Source organism: Chiloscyllium plagiosum, unplaced genomic scaffold, assembly GCF_037043375.1.
Source record: "Chiloscyllium plagiosum isolate Xiang-an unplaced genomic scaffold, Cpla_swu_hap1 HiC_scaffold_6, whole genome shotgun sequence".
In the NCBI taxonomy this organism is placed as follows: domain Eukaryota; kingdom Metazoa; phylum Chordata; class Chondrichthyes; order Orectolobiformes; family Hemiscylliidae; genus Chiloscyllium; species Chiloscyllium plagiosum.
This window is the reverse complement of record NW_028270144.1, coordinates 26390126-26415034: the sequence shown is the minus strand read 5'-3', so window position 1 is coordinate 26415034 and position 24909 is coordinate 26390126. Positions and strand designations below refer to the sequence as shown.

The window sequence follows — 24909 nt, the reverse complement described above, 5'->3', positions numbered from 1 at the left end:
GCCTTATTCTGCTCCTATAGCTTTTGATCATATGGCTCTTAACTGCTAACCCTGTCAACGTTAGCTGGATCAGAGAGATATCCCTTACTTTCTAAACCATGAGGCAAGTTTGCACCGATGCCACTAATAATGTATGTCTTGATGCAGAAGCTACAAAAATATGTCTGAGATTGTGCTGTTCACTCATTCATGCACCTCCCACTGTCCCCCACCCCCCAAACACCATCCTGAGGTAACATGGAAGGTGCCATACCAGTTATGTCTAATTATTTCCAAATACTTGTCAGAAATCCAGACCATAATATCAGCCCATGGAATGTTTAGTGTTGTGGCAACAGGTCAGAACACCAAGGTATGATGGATATTATGATCTTGTAATTCCAAAATGCATTTTCTTTAAAAAGAGGTAAGGTAGAGCCAGAACAGGCTGCTAATATAAATTAAGTAGTTGCCAGCAGAGTAACAGAGTGACGGAAAGTGAGCTTGATCAAATGAGCTGATGGGCCCGGGAGTGGCAGATGGAGTTTAATTTAGATCAATGTGAAGTGCTGCATTTAGGAAAGACAAATCAGAGCAGTACTTATAATGGGAGGGTCCTGGGGAGTGTTGCTGAACAAAGAGACCTCGGAGTGTAGGTTCATAGTTCCTTAAAAGTGGAGTCACAGGTAGATAGGATAGTGAAGAAAGTGTTTGGTATCCCTAACTTTATTGGTCAGTACATTGAGTATAGGAGTTGGAGGTCATGTTGTGACTGTAGAGGACATTTGTTAGGCCACTCTTAGAGTATGTGTTCAATTCTGATTTTTCAATATAGTAAGGATGTTGTGAAACATGGAAGGGTTAAAAAAAAATTACAAGAATGTTGCCAGGGTTGGAGGGTTTGAGTTATATGGAGAGGCTGAATAGGCCGCGGCTATTTTCCCTGGAGCATCAGAGGCTGAGGGGTAACCTTATAGGGGTTTATAAAAAAATGAGGGGCATGGAGCATGAATAGCCAAGGTCTTTTCCCTAGGGTAGCGGAGTCCAAAACTAGAGGGCATAGGTTTAAGGTCAGAGGGGAAATATTTAAAAGGAACCGTCAGGGGCAACGTTGTTATACAGAGGGTGGCCCGTATATGAAATGAGGTGCCAGAGGAAGTGGTGGAGGCTGGTACGATTACAACATTTAAAAAGCTTCTGGATTGATATATAAATAAGAAGGGTTTAGAGGGATATGGGCCAGATGCTGGCAAATGAGACTACATTAATTTAGGATATCTGGTCGGTATGGGGACGAGTTGGATGGAAGGGTCTGTTTCCATGCTGTATGACTCAATGACTCTGTGACAAAGAAACTTCAAACAAGCTAAACTGTAATCTCCTTTGATTATAAAGATAATCAGTCCCTGTGAGGCTGGGTAATAGGGAAATTTCAGTGTTGGAAGTTCCAGCTGCAAGCATCACTTCTTCCCTCATCCACTATTGGTTTGGTAAGAAGAAGGTGGAGGATTTTTGGCTTGCAAAGATTCGCCAAACCTGGGTCTTGGGCTGATCTCCAGATTTTCAAAGTGCTGTTCCCCTCCCTTTCAAAATTAATGTTGTTACCCAGTAACCTTAAACAAAGGCCTTACTTAAACATTTCTGGGCTTGCAAGCTACCCATTTATCCCCAACTTTACTTTCCACTCCAAAGTCCTGACCACTGTTGTCTTCAAAATCATTGTTTTTTTTCTTCTGTAACTCCATGTTTAAATTGCTCAAGTCAGGATTTCTGCCAAGCACAGTATCATACCCAGCCAAAGTTACAAATTAGAGACAGAGAGAATGGGACAAGAATACCTTATCTGCTACAAGAACATACAGCAACAAAGAAATAGGAGCAAGAGTCAGTTTCACCATTCAATAGAATTATGGCTTATCTTGAGTTTCAACTCCACCTTCTCATCTACTTTCCATATCCCTCAATTTATTGAGGGATCAAAAAACTATCTCGCTCAACCTTGATTAAATTCAATGATGCAGCATCGACTATCATCTGGAGTAGAGACTTTTAGTGATTCATATCTCTGAGTGAAGTAATTCCTCTTAATTTCAGTCAAAATAATTCTGAGACTGCCTCCATAATTTAGATTTCACCAACCAACGAAAACAATCTGTCAGCATCTGTCCGATCAAGTCCCTCCCGAATGTTGCATTTGGAATGCTCCTGTTTCCTTTAAACCCCAATTTACTCAACCACTCAGCATAGGAAACTGCCCCAACCCCACCTTCCATCCTATTTATTAAACCCTCACTTTTCTGTCTGCAATGCATTCTCCAATTTTTTTAACTGACTTTGATATTGATTAAGCTTTCTTATTTACCAAGAATTTGGTCACAATATAATGTTTGAAATTTCTTCTTTATTTACTTTACAGTTGTCACTTTTCCGTCTCTCAACCAATTCAAGACTTTTTATTCCTTTTCCAAATCTGATTTAACTCTCATTCACTTCATTTCCCTCTCATTTATTCCCCTTTTTTTCTCTACTGTTTAATCTCCTTCTTTGAGGGGATAGATTGTTGATCTCTGTATGAGGCTCTGTTGCCCTCACCATGCTGTTATTAATTTGCACTTTCAACAACATGAAAGGAAAAGCATTTCAAAGGTGAAGGGTGAGAGAAAAGAAGTCTAATAAGTGCTGTGCAGCATGAGATTCCCCATTCTCACAAAATGTAGACCAATCTGAAGAAGTTACATTGGTCTCAAAACATTAACTGTTTCTCTCTCTGTGGCTGCTGCCAGACCTGCTATTTCTCCAGTGCTTTCTTGGTTTGTCTCAGATTTTCACCATCTACATGATTCAGCTTTTATTTTTTTTCCCCCACTTTGTACTGTTCACAAGTCAATGCTTCATGAATAGAGGAATCATTTCAATAATTAATGACGCAGTGTTGGAGGAACTTACAAGAATAAGTACATTTTGGCACCAATTTCTATATTGTGGTCTTCTGGTTCTGTGAACGTCATGAAGGAAATAAACTCCCAGGAGGACAGTAATTAAAGTTGTAGTTTTACAGTTCTGCAGTGATGAATGTAGTAAATGTCCTGATTTTAGCTAGGAATTGGAAATATTCAATTGTTATTTGGCTAAAATGCTTCTTCGTGGTTTCTCTAAGTAACTATTTATCGATCGCAAGTGCTACATTCTTGCAAGGAATTCTGGAAAGTTTAGTAATATATGCTTGTATGCGTGTATTTAAGAGCTTTAATTTGTGTGAAACAGTGAGCCTTGATGTATGAGTCCACTCAAAGATTAGTGTGACTGAAGCATGAAAGGAATTTGCAGAGCTTGAAGAAGTGGACTGTGGTAATGGAGAATTAATGGTTTATAACAAAAACTTAGCTAATGAGGGTTTTCTACTGAGTGAGGCAGTTCTTGCTAACCTAATGGAAGGAAATACTTTCACCATAGAATCAATGTTAGTATCGAAAGAAAGTACAAAATATAAGGTTGTAAGTTAATTTTTCTGCAAGTTAAACAAAATACATAAAATAAAATGTTAACTTGCATCTACATTTCCATTGAATTGATTTTACTCTGAATTTAAGTTGGCATCCTTTTTCCTTTGGGTTTCCTGACTAGGGAAAGACTCATTCCCTATCCATCTGCTAAAAACTCTTCCTTAATTTAAGTAACTAAATCACTTCACTCTTCAGCCTCTCACAGAATTTCAGAAAGTAGGGCCTGATGAAAGAATAGGGGCTTGATTTCCCTGGCCCTGTTTGGGACCAAACCAAAATGGGAGCAGAAGAAATGGCCATTGGCTTGGATAGTGGCAGTTCCCATTTCTGTTTCCACACCAAGCAATTTTCACAAGGGCTGGGGATAGAGCAGGCCCCACAACCTGATGGCTCTTAAAGAGGCAACTGGCAGCACTGTGAGCTAATTAAGAGTCCCCCTCATATATGGCTTGCCATTTTCACAGAGGCGAGCAGTCTTCAGCTGTTGTTGGGTTTGACACCGAGGCACGAACCAAAGCTTGAAGATGGGAAGAGTTAATAAATAAATTATGGTTTTGCCTCTTTTACAGTCCATCATGAAATGCTGTAACATGCATGGTACCTGCATTCGCTAAGGTGAGTGATTATGACAGTGATTCAATTGTTTAACCAGTAGCTCCAATTTCTCATATTTATTTGCCAAACTGATGCATTCATCAACTGGAAGGCAATCAAGGAAAAGAACAAAATTGCAAAGATGGAAAAATCTTCAGATGAGTTTAAACTGGCTAATCTAATAGATAAAATGGTAGACTACTTTCAAACTATTGAAAAGATAACATAGTATGATGACAAAATGTAAGCATTTAATCTTCTCCATTGCTTTTTATGTATTCAGCCTGAAAATCTGTTGACGTAACCGTTCTGTAGTTTGGTTACTCAACGTGTTTTATTAGCTCTTGGCTGCAATCTAACTGTGTAAACATTGTATGAGTGTTTGCCTTTGGTTGCACAGTTGTAAAGAGTATTTTGCTTTCTTGAAGCCCTATGGACCATTCAACAGCTTCTAACCATTATAACTGGTCTTGTGAGTTATTCTTACAAAAGTGGATAATATGTGATGAGGTAAAGTGAGGGGTTGAGGGGTAAGGAATAGTAGGATGATAATGATGGGTGAAAATAAGAAGGGCATTTGAAGTGGTTAGAGGTTCAGCTGTCTATAATTGAGGTTTGATTATTTCAGAAACACAGGGCCGAGGCTTATTTGCAAATGGAGATGTGTCATTTAATCGGTTGTCTCTGGAGATAGCCCAAATTCATCACTGCCTCAGACTGCTCAGGACCTGGGCTACTGAAAGGTCAATCTGCTGGCAGTTGCAAGATGGAGGTGCAGTCTTGACTGCAGGATCAGTCCTCTCTTCCAGTTATTACGTTTGACAAGTAAATTAGGTCCCCAGTCTCTAATTTTGATTAGCGCAACTTGTTAAGACTTAACAGTCACAGTATACTTATTCATTCAGTGTAATAACCATTCTACATGCAATGGCGGTGCAATTGCTTATATATGGAATAAAGATTGAGGCACTGTTAGAAAAATAAAATTTATCTTTTGCTTGTTTCCATCCTGAACCATTTAAACCATTTTGTCTTTTTTAACAATGACTATGGGTTTCATCTTTTGATCTTCTTTTGGCAAGTGTGAGTTGCATCAAGTTTCTTGAAGCTTTTTTTTTATTGTGAGACCTAATGAGTCTTTTCACTGTATCTTACCAAACCCAACTTATTAACTATCTGTCCCACCCTTATAGTATCTACCATTTGTGATTCTAGCTCCATCTCACCACACACCAATTCTCAAAACATCTCGCTACTCAGCAGATATCTACCAAAAGACAGGCAATCCTTGTGCCCATGCCATCTGTAAAGGGTCACCATGCATTCCAATGGACACTGGCATTCTGAAGTTGCCCTGCTCAGGCAAGAGCATCTTCAAAGATGTAAAAGAAGGGGAAGATAACTTTGTGATTCTCTGATAGGGATCTGGAGGTCTCAGTTAAGAAGTGGTGCAAAAGAAAGGAGTCCTCCTCCAAGAGAAGCAGCAGGAGACACAACTATACCACGTCTTGCCAGCCTGATCTGAGGTCAGTGTTTGAATTGGTGGGCAGAAGGCAGCCTTGGTGAAACTTCCCCTGAGGCCACCATGCTCTTGCTTTTAGAGGTTGAGGAAGTACCTTCTGAAGGAGGCGGGCTTTACCCATAGAGGTGGTGGGCATGCTAGTGTTGCCTGCAAAACACACAGAGAGAGAGAGAGAGAGAGAGAAGGCACAATAAATAATTAGAAATGATGTTCAATGAATATCACCAAAATTGGGTTATTGTGAGACTCAGAGCCATCTCTATGGAGCAGCCAGCAATGTTGAAAGAAAGTCAATGGACTTCTCCACTGCACCATACTCTTCTCTCTGCCGCATCACATTCACTCTGTCTCTGTTCTACACCCACTTCCCATTCAGACTCATGCTCTGCCATTCTCACTATTTCCTTCAATATTTTTCTTCATGAATTGTCAACTTCCCCCAAACCATGCACATCACTAGCCCTGCAAAGCCTACTCAGTCACTCAGGATACATCACCCGCAATCATCTACCTGCACCACTCAGTTTCAGCTCACTCAATCCCTTTCTTTACCTCACTCCAGGAGAAGATATCATAAAACAGGGCAGAAAAGGCCCTTACAGGTGGAGGGTTGCCTGACATCAAGCTCCTCACCTCCCCACGAGTAGATCCATCACAGCAGATAACCAGGAATATTTCTATGGGAATGCAGAGATATCCATGTCCTTACCAATCAAGTAAGTACTACTCTTGATACCACTGGAAATCTCACAATCTCTTTCACTGTTCGCCACTGTAACCATTGGCCATGACATCCCCTCTCTCTTGTGCTTTGTGGGTACCAGCGGGTTGTCTTGTGCTTTGTGGGTACCAGCGGGTTGTCCACCAGCTTTGCAGATAAATGGCTGGCTCCCTTAGAAACCATTCTTTCTCTTCAGAGGATGAGAGTACTGAGGCCTCAGAGGTAGCATTGTCAAGGCTGCCTGCTACATCCACCACCAGCTCGGACACTGAAACCTCAGTGGGAAATTTCTATTTAAAAAGTGTAAGACCACAATCTGGTGAGCAACTCTGCACCTGGATGAGGTGAAAACACCTCAGTTTACTGAAAGTTGGAGCACTGCTGGAGACCAGGCCGAATGGGCACACAGTGGTATTAAAAATCAAAGACTTGATTCAAGATGCACAGGGTGGAACAGGAACAGCTGATAACTATAACCTTCAATGCCCAGAAGTTGCAGCAGTGCAGTGTGATCATCTGTCTGCCTCTATGGACAGACTGATGGTTGCCCTGGAGAGACAGGCCCTGAACACTAAGAGGCTGCTAGACAGGAACACACACCAACTCCAATGCTGTAGCCATTGGTCCTTAGGATCAGAGGCATCGCAACAGAGAACTGGAGCACCCAGAGTTTCCTCTTCTTCACAAACTGACAGGGCAGTGCCAGGAGCCCTCTATTCAAAGGAGGAAGCCACATTTAGCTCCTTCAGAAGCTTCCACTGAGGTCAGTCCAGGGTGGGCCATGCTCGTATTGCCATTCTATCCACCCTCACTTCACCCTTTTGAAATTCACATTAAGGAGTGTTTACATATCTATTTTGAAGGCACTTGGTATGGGTGCCTTCATGATAGGCCCCAGATGCCGGGGTCACCAAAACACCCACCAAGGTCCACGGGTTCCAGTGTTGAGCAGGCTCCCTCCACCCCAGCTGCAGAAGCAGGGAGTACATTATGACATAGGGGAAGGGAGAGAAGAAGGTAAGTACAACCTGAGCCACAGCTGACAGAATGCCAAAGAAAGAAGAGGCTGTAAACAAAAATGGATCCATAACACCAAGTAAAACATGAAGCAAATGAGAGATTTTATCAAAACGTTACAGGAAAGAAAGGCCAATGATTTGATCAAAACCGAAAGAACTGCAGATGCTGTAAATCAGAATCGAAAACAGAAGTTGCGAGGAAAAGCTCAGTAGGTCTTGCAGCATCTGTGAAGAGAAGTCAGAATTAACACTTCAGGTCTGGGTTCTGAGGAAAGGTCAGCAGACCCAAAACGCTTACTCTGATTTCTCCTCATTGATGCTGCTAGAGCTGCTGACGTTTTCCAGCAATTACCGCATATGTATCCAGAATGGGTGACCATTGAGTGTCTGTCATTGTATCAATCTAGCAATGTTTTTGGGTGACTAGTAAGCTTATAAATTTGTCATTGCTTCAAACCTGTGCTAGTCAAAATTACAAGGGAGAAATGATGGATGTTATGAGCTATTATTTATAGAGTATTTGGCTGTCAAACATCTCAGTGGCCATTTGCTATGATGATAAAGTGGCTATTAAGCAATTGCCTTGCTAAATTGATAGGTATGTGATATGTTACTGAGAGTTTATAACCACTACAACAACAGAATCGAATTCTTCCAAAGATCCGAAGTCTGGTCTATTAAGATTTCTCCTCAATCTTCCCGTACAATCTCCAAGTATAAAACCATCAAAAAAAGGCATACAAATCATATTGCAGTGCAACCTGAGCTTTGTTTTGTGTCTCTAGTAAGTGATTCAGATTTATTTAAACTGAATCACACCTGTTGGCACTTGAACATTTTTTTATTTGTAGAACAGAGGGAAATTGAGAAGCAAACGTGGAAGGAGATCTCAGCTATCTGTAAGAATAATAGGGTAGTTATGGTAGGGGATTTTAACTTTCCCAACATCAACTGGGACTGCCATAGTGTTAAAGGTTTTGATGGAGAGGAATTTCTTAATTCTTCTTAAAATTTTAAGAGGACTGGAGCTATTAATTTTCTTAAAATTGGACAAGACAACTTTCTGATTCAGTATGTGGATGTACCTACTAGAGAAGGTGCAAAACTTGACCTACTCTTGGGAAATAAGACAGGGCAGGTGACTGAAGTGTCAGTGGGGGAACACTTTGGAGCCAGCGACAATAATTCTATTCATTTTAAAATAGTGATGGAAAAGGATAGACCATATGAGTGGGCGACACGGTGGCACAGTGGTTAGCACTGCTGCCGCACAGCGCCAGAGATCCGGGTTCACTTCCCACCTCAGGCGACTGTCTGTGTGGAGTTTGCACATTCTCCCCGTGTCTGCATGGGTTTGCTCCGGGTGCTCCGGTTTCCTCCCACAGTCCAAAAATGTGCAGGTTAGTTGAATTGGCCACGCTAAATTGCCCATAGTGTTAGATGCAGGGGTAAATGTAGGGGTATGGGTATGGGTATGGGTGGGTGCGCTTCGGCGGGTCGGTGTGTACTTGTTGGGCCGAAGGGCCTGTTTCCACACTGTAAGTAATCTAATCTAATCTAAAAGTTGAAGTCCTAAATTGGAGAAAGGCCAATTTTGACGGTATTAAGCAAAAACTTTCGAAAGCTGATTGGAGGCAGATGTTCGCAGGTAAAGGGACGGCTGGAAAATGGGAAGCCTTCAGAAATTAGATAACAAGAATCCAGAGAAAGTATATTCCTGTCAGGGTGAAAGGGAAGGCTGGTAGGTATAGGGAATGCTGGATGACGAAAGAAATTGAGGGTTTGGTTAAGAAAAAGAAGGAAGCATACGTCAGGTATAGACAGGATAGTTCGAATGAATCCTTAGAAGAGTATAAAGAAAGTAAGAGTATACTTAAGAGGGAAATCAGGAGGGCAAAATGGGGACATGAGAGAGCTTTGGCAAATAGAATTAAGGAGAATCCAAAGGGTTTTTACAAATATATTAAGGACAAAAGGGTAACTAGGGAGAAAATAGGGCCCCCCAAAGATCAACAAGGCAGCCTTTGTGTGTAGCCACAGAAAATGGGGGAGATACTAAATGAATATTTTGCATCAGTATTTACTGTGGAAAAGGATATGGAAGATATAGACTGTAGGGAAATAGATGGTGACATCTTGCAAAATGTCCAGATTACAGAGGAGGAAGTGTTGGGTGTCCTGAAATGGTTAACAGTGGATAAATCCCCAGGACTTGATCAGGTGTACCCGAGAACTATGTGGGAAGCTAGAGAAGTGATTGCTGGGCCTCTTGCTAGGATATTTGTATCATCGATAGTCACAGGTAAGGTGCCAGAAGACTGGAGGTTGGCAAATGTGGTGCCACTGTTTAAGAAGGATGGTAAAGACAAACCAGGGAACTATAGACCGGTGAGCCTGACCTCGGTGGTAGGCAAGTTGTTGGAGGGAAACCTGAGGGACAGGATGTACATGTATTTGGAAAGGCAAGGGCTGATTCGGGATAGTCAACATGGCTTTGTGCCTGGGAAATCATGTCTCACAAACTTGGTTGAGTTTTTTGAAGAAGTAACAAAGAAGATTGATGAGGGCAGAGCAGTAGATGTGATCTATATGGACTTCAGTAAGGTGTTCGACAAGGTTCCCCATGGGAGACTGATTAGCAAGGTTAGATCTCATGGAATACAGGGAGAACTAGCCATTTGGATACAGAACTGGCTCAAAGGTAGAAGACAAAGGGTGGTGGTGGAGGGTTGTTTTTCAGACTGGAGGCCTGTGACCAGTGGAGTGCCACAAGGATCGGTGCTGTGTCCTCTACTTTTTGTCATTTATATAAATGATTTGGATGCAAGCATAAGAGGTACAGTTAGTAAATTTGCAGATTACACCAAAGTTGGAGGTGTAGTGGACAGCGAAGAGAGTTACCTCAGATTACAACAGGATCTGAACCAGATGGGCCAATGGGCTGAGAAGTGGCAGATGGAGTTTAATTCAGATAAATGCGAGGTGCTGCATTTTGGGAAAGCAACTCTTAGCAGGACTTATACACTTAATGGTAAAGTCCTAGGGAGTGTTGCTGAACAAAGAGAGCTTGGAGGGCAGGTTCATAGCTCCTTGAAAGTGGAATCGCAGGTAGATAGGATAGTGAAGAAGGCTTTCCTTTATTGGTCAGAGTATTGAGTACAGGGGTTGGGAGGTCATGTTGCGATTGTACAGCGGAAAGATGTTGTGAAACTTGAAAGGGTTCAGAAAAGATTTACAAGGATGTTGCCAGGGTTGGAGGATCTGAGCTACAGGGAGAGGCTGAACAGGCTGGGGCTGTTTTCCCTGGAGCATCGGAGGCTGAGGGGTGACCTTATGGAGGTTTACAAAATTATGAGGGGCATGGATAGGATAAATAGACAAAGTCTTTTCCCTGGGATAGGGGAGTGCACAACTAGAGGGCATAGGTTTAGGGTGAGAGGGGAAAGATATAAAAGAGACCTAAGGGGCAAATTGTTCACGCAGAGGATAGTACGTGTATGGAATGAGCTGCCAGAGGATGTGGTGGAGGCTGGTACAATTGCAACATTTAAGAGGCATTTGGATGGGTATATGAATAGGAAGGGTTGTAGGGATATGGGCCGGGTGCTGGCAGGTGGGACTAGATTGAGTTGGGATGTCTGGTCAGCATGGATGGGTTGGACCGAAGGGTCTGTTTCCATGCTGTACATCTCTATGACTCTAATTAGATAAGGGCACCTCTGTCAATAAATGTGAATAGTTATCGATCATCGATATACTAACCATTCAACATTGCTTGCATAAATGCTGTTGCTACGTGTATCCCTAATGAAGACACATGCGATCATTGTCAGTCTCACCCAAAATGGTACAAGGAATCTCTATCTGCAACTGATAACAGAAATATATAGAACTAAGTGACAGAAATGGACTGCATTGATCCTTGACTTTTCACTGGCATGATGAAACAGGAGTCAGAAAAGAAATGCTATTCCAATATCCCAGTGTAAATAATTCAACAAGCAGCGACTTTGGAAACCAATTAAACGTAATAGAATTTTCCAGCTCACTTTATAAGAATAGTTCCCTGAAGGCAAGCCTGATAATTACAGGGAGAGTAAGGCTGACCTTAGATGGGACAGTCTTTCCTTGCAGGCCTTTGTTTTGGAAATAGCATCATTTATCATCTTTGTAATACCTTGATTGAAGCCCATATCGAGGACATTCATTTTTGGCATTTTTTTTATTAAATTTGGAACATGCTGTCACTGGAATAACCAATGCAACTCTTTCTTATTTGCCCTTTATATTGTACTGCATACTACATGACTATGTACTTTCTTTAACTCAAAAAGATTATTCCCAAACTCCACATGTGGCCCAAACACATGTCAACATATGACTTAGGGCCAGACTTTGCCTCAAGCCTGCTCTGCCTTTCAAGATGATCATGGCTGATCTAATTACCTCATGTTTCTACCTACCCCAATAACCTTGTATGCCTTTTCTAAACAAGAAAATGTTTACTTCTCCCTTAAAAATACTCAGGGACTCTGATTCCATTCTTTGGAGTGGGGGCTGCTGGGTGGATGAGCTAAATGATCATGGTACAGGAAACCATGGATGACACAAAAAGAAATGTAGTCAGAGTAGGACACAGTGCAGAGAGAGTGATTGACACTGTCCACTGCATGGCTGAATGTCTGGGGTGGTTGAAGTGAGTTTGGGTTTGTGGAAACTAGGAAAAGAAAGAATAGTCCACATCGGAATGTTGTTGGAGTCAGAATTCTGGTGAGCCATAATCACAAGGAAAGTCGAGATGATTTTGAGCCCAGCAGTGTGGTCACATTTGGGAAAAAATGCAGTAGATCAAAGGCTAGGAACAATATTCAAGAGAAGAAAATATTAATGTGAGAAACGATAAATAGTAAAGCATATAGACTGTAAATCTAAAGTTGGATAAAAAAAAAAGCTAGAATTTACGAAATAATACAAGAATGAAACTGAAGACTCTCCATTGGAATACACAAAATATTTGAAAGAAAACAGGTGAACTGATGGCACAATTGAAAAAACAATTATGATCCAACAGCTATCACAGACATAGCTATAGGATAACATAGATTTGGATCGGAATAATGCATATATTGGATATTGAATTGTGTATATTGCTTTCAGGAAGAACGAGAAATAGGACATTATAGAAGGAAGGCTCTGTTAGTTATTGATGGTAAGTATACAATGGCGAGGGATGACCTGGGTTCAGGAAATCAGGATCGTTTGTGCGGAAATGAGAAATGATGAAGGTAAAAGGTCACTGTAGATGAAGTATACAGCTTCCCTAACAATAACACAACACATAAAGGAAGATGTAATGAGAGAACGTTATAAAGGCGTGCAAATAAATATGGGGTATTTTAATCCAGATACGGACTGAAAAATTGGATGGACAAAGATAGCTCAGATGAACAATTCATAGAATGTTTTCTGGAAGGTTTCTTCAAACAGCACATTAAGATAAGATTAATTCATAAAACAAAACAAGGAACTGTGGATTCTGGAAATATGAAACAAAACCAAAGTGTTGGTAAAACTCAGCACATCTGTCAGCATCTATGAGAAGAAAGCAGACTTAGGTTTTGAGTCCTGTGACATTTCATCAGATTAATTAATAATCTTCTCGTGAAGATTCCCCTGGGTAGCAACAGCCATAATATGATCAAATGTTTCATTGAGTCTAAGGGAGAGAAGAGTCGGCCCAAGACTAGTATTTTTAACTTAATTAAAGGCAATTATGAGGCATGAAAGCAGAATTAGTTTCTATCAATGTCTATCATATTGAATTAGTTTTTGAAATTCACTAATTCTGATTTTGCTCGACAAGTGCTTCTCATCTGCTTCTCTGGACCTAGCAAGCCTGGGAACTTTTTATTCTAAAAGAAAATGGTGGTAACAAACCTGTCCCATCATGAGCAGGGGAGGTAGGTGAGGACCTGGAAACAATAATTATTACGGAAGAGTTAGTGTTGGGTAAGCTAATGGAGCGAAGAATAGATAAGTCTTCTGGCCCTGATGGAATGCATCCCAGTGTACTAAAAGAGATGGTGGGAGAAATAGCAAGTGGGCTAGCAGTAATTTTCCAAAATTCGCTGGACTCTGGAGCAGTCACAGCAGATTGGAAAATAGCAAATGTGACGCCACTATTTAAAAAGGGAAGTAGACAAAGTATGGGGAATTATAGACCAGTTAGCTTAACCTTTTTAGTGGGGAAGATGCTTGAGTCTATTATCAAGGAAGAAATAGCAGGGCATCTCAAAGGAAATTGTCCCATTGTACAGACACACTATGGGTTCATGAGGCGCAGGTCATGCTTCACAAATCTTTTGGAATTCTATGAAGACATTTCAAACAAGGTGGACAATGGGGACCCAGTGGATGTGATGTACCTAGATATCCACAAGGCCTTTGACAAGGTGCCACACATGAGGTTGTTGTGTAAGATAAGGATGCATGGTGTTAGGGGTAGAGTATGAGCATGGATAGAAGATTGGTTGACTGACAGGAAACAAAGAATGGGGATTATTGAGTGCTACTCTAACTGGCAATCGATGACTATGGTGTGCCTCAGGGATCGGTTTGGGACCACAATTATTTTAAATTTATATGGACAATTTGGATTTGGGGACCGCAAGTACGATGTCAAAACTTGCCGATGATCCTAAGATGAGTGGCAGAGCAGAGGACTGTGAAACTTTGCAGAGGTGCATAGATACATTGAGTGAGTGGGCTAAGGTCTGGCATATGGAATACAATGTTAGTAAATGTGAAGTCATACATTTTGGTAGGAGTAACAGCAAAATTGATTATTACTTGAATGGTAAAAAGTTGCAGCATGTTGATTTGCAGAAGGACCTGGGTGTCCTTGTGCATGAATTGCAGAAGGTTGGTCTGCAAGTGCAACAAGCAATTAGGAAGACAAATAGAATTTTGTCCTTCATTGCTCAAGGGGTTGAGTTTAAAAGCAGAGAGGTAATGTTACAGCTGTACAAGGTGCTGGTGAGGCCACACCTGGAATACTGTGTGCAGATTTGATCTCCTTACTTAAGAAAGGATGTACTGGCACTGGAGGGGGTGCAGAGGAGGTTCACTAAGTTTATTCTGGAGTTGAGGTGGTTGGCTTATGAGGAGAGACTGAGTAGACTGGGATTATATTCATTGGAATTCAGAAGAATGGGGAGGGGGTCTTTTCGAAACTTAAAATTATGAAGGGAATAGATAAAATTGAAATAGGTAGGATGTTTCCACTGGAAGGTGAAACTAGGGCAAGAGGGCATGGCCTCAAGATTAGAAGAAGCAGATTTAGAATTGAACTGAGAACTAACTTCTTCACCCAGAGGGTTGTTAATCAATGGAATTCCTTGCCCAGGGAAGTAGTTGACACTACTTCAGTAATCATTTTTAAAGCTAAGGTCGATACTTTTTTTGAAAAATAAAGGAATTATGGGATATGGTGAAAACGCTGGTAAGTGGAGCTGAGTCCATGAAGAGATTAACCATGATCTTATTGAGTGGTGGAGCAGGCTCTAAGGGCCGGACGGCCTACTCCTGCTCCGAGCTCTTATGTTCGTATGAGCAACAGTGCAGATAGCTTTATATAAGATGGAGAGATTGTTTCTTTTGTGGGAGAGTCTAAGACCAGAGGGAATCAGCTCAAAGTAAGCAGTCACTCATTTAAGACAGAGATGAAGAGGAATTTCATTTCTCAGAGGATGGCATATCTGTGGAATCCTTTACCTCAGAAGTCTGTAAAGGTGAGGCGATTCAGTATATTCAAGGCTGAAACATAGAATTTTAATCAGTAAGGAAAGCAGGGGTCTTGGGGATAAAGCAGGAAAGCAAAGTTTGGGATTATCAGATCAACCATGATCACATTGAATGGCAGAGCATTTTAATGTCTAAGGTACTTTACACTCATAGCCTGAGGTACTCCAGACTGGTTTCTAAACGTGCAGGTAACAGCATTGGCTAAAGCACAAGTTAAAGCAATACCACTGAATGATGGCACAGGCTGAAGGAGTAAAAATTACATTCTCCTCTTCCTATGCCCCTATGAAAATCTTTCTTTAGGGCAGACAAAGCAATCGCCACCTTGACTTCAAGGGAGGATACAGGAGAAAATAGGAAACTTCAGTAAAAACAATAGTAAACTACAAATAAATGAAAGTGAAATAAAGAGTATTGTTCAATCTAATTCTAATTTGAACAACAGCAATAACTCATTTTTGCATAGCAGCATTTATAGCTATTAAACATCCCGAGGTGCTTCACCACAAAACAAAGTATATCACTGAATCACACAATAAAATGGTCACCAAAATCTTGAACAAAGAAGTAGGTTTTAAGGAATCTCTTGAAAATAAAATGTGGGGGAGAGCGACCAAGAGGTGGAGGGGATGATTTCCAAAATTTAGGTTAGGTAACCAAAGTGATGAAAATCCAGGATGACAAGAAGACCAAAATTAGTGGAGGGCAGATATCTTGCAGGGTTGGAGGAAGTGGCAGAAATAGGGAGAGGTGACACGAAGTTGAAACCTTGAAAATGAATTCATTTTAAAATCACATTCAATGTCATATCTATGGAGTGACCACGACTCTGTGATTATTTAATTTCACTTAATGTGTGGCAATTTTTAGGTACAATGGCTTACTGTGACATTTACATCAGCTGTAATATATGCAGCAAAAAAGTTCTACTTGATAAATGATAATATGCATAATAGAATATGATTGATGGAACATGAGACAGAATTGGAGCACACAAACTGCAAGAAACAGCTTTTCTTTTAAGTTGTAACAGTAAAGCAAATTGATGGAAGAATCCTTCATGTACCATACTTCCAACATATGACAAATTGCAGACAGAAGGAGACTTTGTTAGTGCACTCTGTCCTTAACATACAATTGCAATATTAGATGCACGATTATTCACAGTTCCTGTTAATTTCGTCAACATGTTTTTCAGGAGTTGCAGTACTGGAAGGACCAATGTACGCAGTAGGTGGCCATGATGGTTGGAGTTACCTAAACACAGTAGAGAGATGGGATCCACAAGCACGTCAGTGGACCTTTGTGGCCAGTATGTCTATTGCCAGAAGCACAGTGGGAGTGGCAGCATTAAATGGCAAGTGAGTTGGGCATACAATGTTAAGAATATATTCCAATCTGCATACGTTGTGCAAGTCATACTATAGTTGTCGAAATGATAGTTGTACAATGTACTGAATCAATGTTTTATTTGTCAAAATGAGAAGGAGGTGATGGAAGTGTAAGAACACTGGTGAATGGTGGGACATGCCAATCAAGATTTGAATCAAAATGTGAAGAAAGAAAAAGTCAGATTAACATTTTCACACACATGTATGGCCATATGCTGAAGCAAAGCAGTCCAGTGTAAGTCTTCTGTTTTTTTTAGTATTGTAACTTCACTTGGAAGTTTTGCAACTACCTTGTGGAGAATAATGACCAAATGAGGCTAGGGGAAAGGGTCAGATATAGGGACCACATGCTTAGTACACAAGAGATGCAAAAAATATCCCGAGTGACCACTTTGCCAGAAAGGATGAAGGGGCAAAATCTGCTTTGGTAACAGAGATGGAGCCCTTCAGGGGTCTGATTTGTGATTTTTTTAGCTCTCTGACAAAGGGGCACAGGGGCTCAGTGGTTAGCCCGGCTGCCTCACAGCACCGGGATCCAGGTTTGATTCCAGCCTCGGGCAACTGTCTGTATGGAGTTTGCACATTCTCCCTGTGTCTTTGTGGGTTTTCTCTGGATGCTCCAGTTTCCTCCCACAATCCAAAGATGTGGAGGTTAAATAAATTGGTCATACTAAATTGCCCATAGTGTTCAGGGATGTGTAGGTTAGGTGCATTAGTCAGGGGTAAATGTAGAGTAATAGGATAGGGGAAGAAGTCTGTGTGGGTTAATCTATGGAGGGTCGGTGTGGAATTGTTGGGCTGAATGGCCTGTTTCTACACTGTCGGGATTCTGAAAAAAAAACAAAGGGGCACTGTTTTTTTTCAATCTGGGATAGTTGGTGAAGTTGTGCTAAAATCGCTGACTTATCAGTCCCATAGAGTATCCTTTACCCATGATCAGAAATGGATCTTTGATGTGCAGCATAAGAAACATGCTTCCTCTTTCATGAAAACCCCAGGCAGTGAAATGTTCTTGAAATTCTAAATTTGATCATTTATATTTGTCAGTCTTGTTATGGACCAGGTCATATCCCCTCAAAATATTTTAAGAAGGTAACCTAGACCCTAACTTTTTCTTATTTTAAAGGCAAATGTGAAGTGAGTGTTTCGAGTATGATGCAACTGGTCAAACCATGTGCCTTTAAGCAAAACAGAATTTATTTAACCACTACAGGGAGAACTAGCCATTTCAATACAGAACCCTGGCTCAAAGGTAGAATACAGAAGGTGGTGGTGGAGGGTCGCTTTTCAGACTGAAGACCTGTGACCAGTGAAGTGCCACAAGGATCGGTGCTGGGTTCACTGCTTTTTATCATTTATATAAATGATTTGCAAGTGAATATTGGTTAGTAAGTTTTCAGGTGGCACCAAAATTGGAGGTGTAGTGGACAGTGAAGATGGTTAAATCAGAGTTCAATGGGATCTTGATCAGATGGACCAATGGGCCGAGAAGTGGCAGATGGAGTTTAATTTAGATAAATGTGATATTCTGCATTATGGAAAGACAAATCAGGGCAGGACTTATGCAATTAATAGTAAGGTCCTGGGGAGTGTTGCTGAATAAAGAGACCTTGGAGTGCAGGTTCATAATTCCTTGAAAGTAGAGTCATAGGTTGATAGGATATTGAAGAAGGCATTTGGTATGCTTTCTTTTATTGGTCACAGCATTGTGTAGAGGAGTTGGGAGGTCTTTTTGTGGCTGTACAGGACATTGATTCGGCCACTTTTAGAATATTGTGTGCAGTTCTGGTCTCCTTGCTTTTGGAAGGATGTTATGAAACTTGAAAGGGTTCAGAAAACGTTTACAAGGATGTTGCCAGGGTTTGAGGATTTGAACTATGGAGAGAGGCTGAATCGGCTGGGATTGTCTTCCCTAGAGCATCGGAGGCTGATGGGTGATCTTACACAGGTTTACAAAATCATGAAGGGCATGGATAGGATAAACAGACAAGGTCTTTCGCCTAGGGTGGGGGAGTCCAGAACCTTTTTAGATTAGATTAGATTACTTACAGTGTGGAAACAGGCCCTTCGCCCCAACAAGTCCACACCGACCCGCCGAAGCGCAACCCACCCATACCCCTACATTTACCCCTTACCTAACACCACAGGCAATTTAGCATGGCCAATTCACCTGACCTGCACATCTTTGGACTGTGGGAGGAAACCGGAGCACCCGGGGGAAACCCACGCAGACACGGGGAGAATGTGCAAACTCCACACAGTCAGTCGCCTGAGGCGGGAATTGAACCCGGGTCTCTGGCGCTGTGAGGCAGCAGTGCTAACCACTGTGCCACCGTGCCGCCCAAACCAGAGGGATTGGATTTAGTTTTAGAGGTGAATGATTTAAAAGGCACCTATAGGGCAATTTGTTCATGTATGTATAGAATGAGCTGTCAGAGGAAGTGGTGGAGGCTGCAACAATTACAATATTTAGAAGGCATCTGGATGGGTATATAAATAGGAAGAATTTAGAGGGATATGGGCCAAGTGCTGGTAAATGGGACTAGATTAATTTAGGATATCTGGTCAGTATGAATGAGTTGGACCGAAGGTGCTCTTTCCATACTGTATATTTCTATGACTCTATGACAATGGCTCTACAGTTGAAACACACAAAAAAAGCAGAATTTGGAATAACTTAACTATTGGAAAATTTAACCGACCCGATACAGTAACTGTTACTAATTAACTGTTCCGATATAGTAACATCCCATAAAGACACCTCTTGGAAAAAAGGTAAATTCAAACACAGATTCTTACAAGCAGGAGGGAGCAGTATCCAGAGCGAGAGAGACTTCAGAGGAGTCCTTTACTGAAGCTTGCATCTCCCCTGGTCTCTCACAACTTGTAAGAGCTCCAGCAACAACAAAGTAGAAAAAAACTGAACTGAGAGAACTGGCCATTCCACTTCCATTGTTAAACTAGACTCTTCGGCACCTCTGCCTTTCTAACCTCTTTAAAAAAAAACAAGGACAACATAATCTCCTTAAAGTGACAGCCTACAAAACAGCAAGTTGTGTCCTCATTTCAGTTGATTATGGAAAAAAACAAAGAACAGATGAGATTAAGAATAATAAACTGGGAGGATGGTCAACATCAATGCGATAGGAGTAGATCTGGCTTAAATAAAATGGAACATAAAAATGACAGGCATTGCTCTCAGAGAACATTGGACTGCCTTTAAAGAAGATATCATTCAGATGCAATCATGGCATATTCCCAACAAAAGGGATAGGTTGGGCAAACAAATCTAAACAGATGATGAAAGAGGGAGATATTAAGAAGAAACAGAAAAGGTATCCTTCTGTCAGACGATAGGTTGGGCAAACAAATCTAAACAGATGATGAAAGAGGGAGATATTAAGAAGAAACAGAAAAGGTATCCTTCTGTCAGACATCAGGTGACAATTGAGAACTGGATTGAACATAGAAGGTTCAGAAGGAAATGGAAAGAAAAAGAGAAGTAAAGATAATGTTTGAGAAGACAATGGTGGCTAACATAGAAAAGAAATCCAGAAGTTTCCAGTAGACTAAAAGGGTAGTCAAAGAAGGATTGAGCCTTTGATTTAAAAAGGGATATACACGTGAAGGTAGGGGCATGGTTGAGTTATTAAAGTAATAATTTGCATCTGTGTTTACCAAGGAAGAAGAAGTTTTCAAGGTCATGGTGTAAGGAATATTTCAGATACTTAACAGGTTTTTAGTTAATAAGGAGGATAGGAAGTGTGTACTTAAAGTTGATCTGGCACCATAACTGAATGAGATGCATTCAAGTTAGTGAAAGTTGCAGACACACAGGCCATAATTTTCCATTTTCCTGAGCACAGATGATTCACCAGCAAAAGGTTGGAAGGATAAGTTCAATAACAATGATCTAGACAGTTTATACTCAATAATAGGGTAATTTTCACAAGTGATAAATTAGAACCAAATTGACATTCATTTGGGCAAATGTGTGTTAATTACAACAAACCAGTACAGATTTGCTGTGGACTAATAATGTTTTACTAACTTGCTTTAGTTTTTGGATAAGATAACAGGGAGGAATGATGAAGGAAATGCAGTTGATATGATGTTCATGAATTTTCTAAAGGTACAAGGATTCAAACAAGGGATAAACTAGAATACTTGCCCTTTTAGACCTGCTCTGCCAATTAAGAAGGTTGTAGCAGATCTGATTTCTACTCTCAAATCTATATACCTGCATCGCTCCAATAATCTTTCATCCTTTTAGTCGTCAAGAATTTATCCATCTCTGCCTTAAAAAAATTGAAAGATTCTGCATCCACAGCTTTTGAGGAAAGGAATTCCAAAGAAAGGACCTAAATGTTGATGTGTACTAACCATTGAAGGTAAAAAAATGACTGCAGATGCTGGAAACCAGATTCTGGATTAGTGGTGCTGGAAGAGCACAGCAGTTCAGGCAGCATCCGAGGAGCAGTAAAATCGACATTTCGGGCAAAAGCCCTTCATCAGGAATAAAGGCAGAGAGCCTGAAGGGTGGAGAGATAAGCTAGAGGAGGGTGAGGGGTGGGGAGAAAGTAGCATAGAGTACAATAGGTGAGTGTGTCAACTACACCGCCCTGTGGCCCAACATTTCAACTCCCCCTCCCACTCTGCCAAGGACATGGAGGTCCTGGGCCTCCTTCACTGCCGCTCCCTCACCACCAGACGCTTGGAGGAAGAACGCCTCATCTTCCACCTTGGAACACTTCAATCCCAGGGCATCAATGTGGACTTCAACAGTTTCCTCATTTCCCCTTCCCCCACCTCACCCTAGTTCCAAAATTCCAGCTCAGCACTGTCCCCATGACTTGTCCTACCTGCCTATATTCTTTTCCACCTATCCACTCCGCCCTCCTCCCTGACCTATCACCTTCATCCCCTCCCCCACTCACCTTTTGTACTCTGTGCTACTTTCTCCCCACCCCCACCCTCTTCTAGCTTATCTCTCCACCCTTCAGGCTCTCTGCCTTTATTCCTGATGAAGGGCTTTTGCCCGAAACGTCGATTTTACTGCTCCTCGGATGCTGCCTGAACTGCTGTGCTCTTCCAGCACCACTAATACAGAATAACCATTGAAGGTGACAGGACAATTTGAGAGCATGTTTAATAAAGCATATTGCCTCTTGGGCTTTCTTACCAGTAACACAGAGTGCAAAAGCAAGTTATATTAAATCTGCAAAAAACAATAGGTTGGGCTTAACCTAAGAACTGAGTCCAATTCTCAGCATCATGCTTCAAGAAAGATGTGACGGTATTAGAGAGCATGCAGAAAAGATTCCTGAAAATAGTTTGAAGAATTAAAGACTTCAGTTTGTGCATAGATTGGAGAAGGGAATGTTGAGTGGTAATTTGATCGAAACATTCAAAATCCTGAGGGGTCTAGACAGAGTTGATAGGAAGAAAGTGTTCTCATTGCTGGAAGGATTAAGAAGCAGATGTTGCAACTTTAAGATCATGAACAAAAGACAATGACAATATGAGGAGAATCTTACTATTAATGTAGCAGGTAGTTTGTCTCAGGAAAGCTCTGCCGGACAGCATGGTGGAGACAGGTTCAATTGAAGCTTTTAATGGAGAAACATGTGGAGGGCAATGAGGAAAAGGTGGAGCAGTGACACTGGATAAATTACTCTTGCTGAGGACCAGCATAGGCATGATCAATGCTGCTGAATGATGTTCTGTTCTGTTACCATTTTATGGCTCAGTAAAGGGGCTGCAAAAACAAAAAGATCAGAAGGTTCTCACATATAAATCTCTGAAGGTGGAACATCAAGTTATGAACACAGTTTTAATTAAAACCCAGGATCTCTTAATTAATTTTTATAAATAGACAAATTGAATTCAAAATAATGATATTATGCTGATTCTTAATAAATACATGTCTGATTTCAGCTCGGGTATTATGCTGAATTTTAAGTTGCACCTTCTGGAATTATATCAATGTATAAATGATTTAGAGGGGCCAGTGTTGGACTGGGGTACACAAAATCAAAAATCACATGACACCAGGTTTTATTTGAAATCATCTTTTCGGAAAACAAATTTTTCATCAGGTGAAGGGTCTGACAAAGGAGCAGCACAAATTTTTCATCAAGTGAGGGGTATGATGAAGGAGCAACACTCTAAAAGCTTGTGATTTCAAATAAACCTGTTAAACTTTAACCTGGTGTAATGTATAAATGTCATGAATGGAATCTTGGTGTTTCTGCCAGATGAAGATCATTGTATAACATAATAGCGCTGCAGGAGTTAATATTCACATTATATTGAGCTCCACCCATTCTGTTGATATCAAACAGAATCTATGAGTTGAGTGAGTGAGTTCTACACTCGCCTTCATTGGGAACAGATGTATTCTGTTCAGTTCCCTGGAGTCCTAATAATGCAGCAATGTAGTTATACTTGTTTCTATCATGCAATAAACCTAAGAAATAAGAATAAATTAAATTAACTGAGAATAATGTTTCTTCTGTAAAGACTCAGGCTAGCATATCCCCTACCAACAGACACAAAATATAAATTGAGGACAAATGGTGGCAGTTATCGACCTAAAATAACTCTCACTGTGAAAGTACTGGCAGATACCATGATGTATTTGTAACGGCCATCAGGGTACTATCACAAGAAATGGAACCATGCTCATTCAAACTAAGAAACATCAGTTAACAATTTACATAAGTTTTGAAGATATGATTAAAAAGGACTTCATTAGAGCCTTCTTCACTCAGGTCTGAGTTCCATGGGATCTGATACATTCTGACATTCATAAAGATTCACTCTACCTATTAGGATAACAGCTACTAACTTCTTATCCACATCTATTTCACAAGTCTTTCATTCTATCCCTTCACTATTTATATTTCTATCCTTTTCCAACATCCTTCCCCTGCTTTTTTTCAAAGATGTTGGTTTCTAACAGCGTTCTTGAGTAAATGAGGGACATATATGTGACATTATTTTTTCGTTGGAAGGCAAATACTTTTGGAGACTAGGCTGACAACTTCTTGTAATGGTTGGAAGCTAACGTAGTGAAGACTGATCAAAAGAGGACTGGTTCAAAATCTTCAGAGTCTGAACTATCAAACCCCATGAAGTGGAAATGTGGTGTGAAATTGTCATTTTATTATTTTTCTGTTTTTACTCCTATTTCTTTGTGCACTGGATAAAAGTTAATGCAGTAGCTTGAAAAATGAAGCACTTCTAGCTGTCATGAAAAGCTTCACCAGCTTATCATCCACTGCTGTTGCAATGATGATCTAACTTTTCAATACCTGATCCAGTAACAAACTGAGTAAATGTAAAGAAGAACAAAGACTATTCTCAAGATGAAGAAATGATAATTCCTTTATTACTTCAAGGGTGAGAATTTCTCTTTTAGTAATTAGTGGTGCTGCTTCCACACTCTGTTTGAGGCAGCTCCTCTGCGAATAATGACATCTCCGGCGTACCAACAGAAAGTAGGACTTCACTAACATCAACCGTAGAATAAACTTGAAGATTTGAAAAAAACTAGATGCTCTTGGGCACCTGCACTCTGAACCCTAGACTTCAATATTAGTTCAATATTAGTATCAGGCATTCCCTTCGCAACAACTACAATGGCATTAGGAAACACATCTCGAGTCATAGAGAGCTGAAGCACAGAATAAAGGCCCTTTGTATCTGGCATGGTCAAAAACCTATCTATTATCATCCCATTTTCCAGTAGTTGGCCCATATACCTTGGCATCTAATTCAAATAATCCTCAGACATCTTCTCTGTGGCCAATGTGTTCCACCACTGTTTGTTTAATCTCTTTTGCTATGGTATAGCATCAGCACATAATTTTACTGCAGTACCTTCATTTTCTTCTCATGCACCATTCTGAATGTGTGAATATCTCTTTGTAGCTTGAGATGTATCCATCTTTTGTGGAGTCGTTGTCCACTTGTATCTGCTCCAGGGAATCGTGTCGTGATACAGATTGTTGATTTGCTGTAGAAAATCTTTTTACCTCCTCTTCAATGTTTCCAATTTTAGAAACAGTTCTTCAGTGATTGCCTGGAATACCCCCAGAAAACTAAAACTTACTTTCTAGTTGAAAACTTACAACTGTGATTGGTCCAACGGAGTGATAAAGCGGCACCATGCCACTCAATTGTATGGACAAGTTATTTAGGAAAATAGGAATTAGGAGCAGGAGTAGGAAATTTGGCCTTTACAATGCACTCCACCACTTAACATGATCATGGCTGATCTGATCCTGGTCTCAACTCCATTCTCCTGTCTACTCCCCATCGCTTTTTATCCCAATTTTAGTCAAACACAAATCCATTTCTTTCTTGAATCTGT

The 24909-nt window shown here is 40.8% G+C and overlaps 1 protein-coding gene across 1 annotated transcript in view; it reads left to right on the top strand.

Moving 5' to 3' along the window:
* LOC122550513 (kelch-like protein 1) overlaps nucleotides 1-24909 on the top strand; it is a 435982-nt gene that overhangs the window by 378634 nt on the left and 32439 nt on the right. The window contains exon 8 of the mRNA XM_043691355.2: nucleotides 16340-16502. Within this exon, the coding sequence (XP_043547290.1) occupies nucleotides 16340-16502 (163 nt within the window). The remainder of the gene's footprint in view (nucleotides 1-16339; nucleotides 16503-24909) is intronic.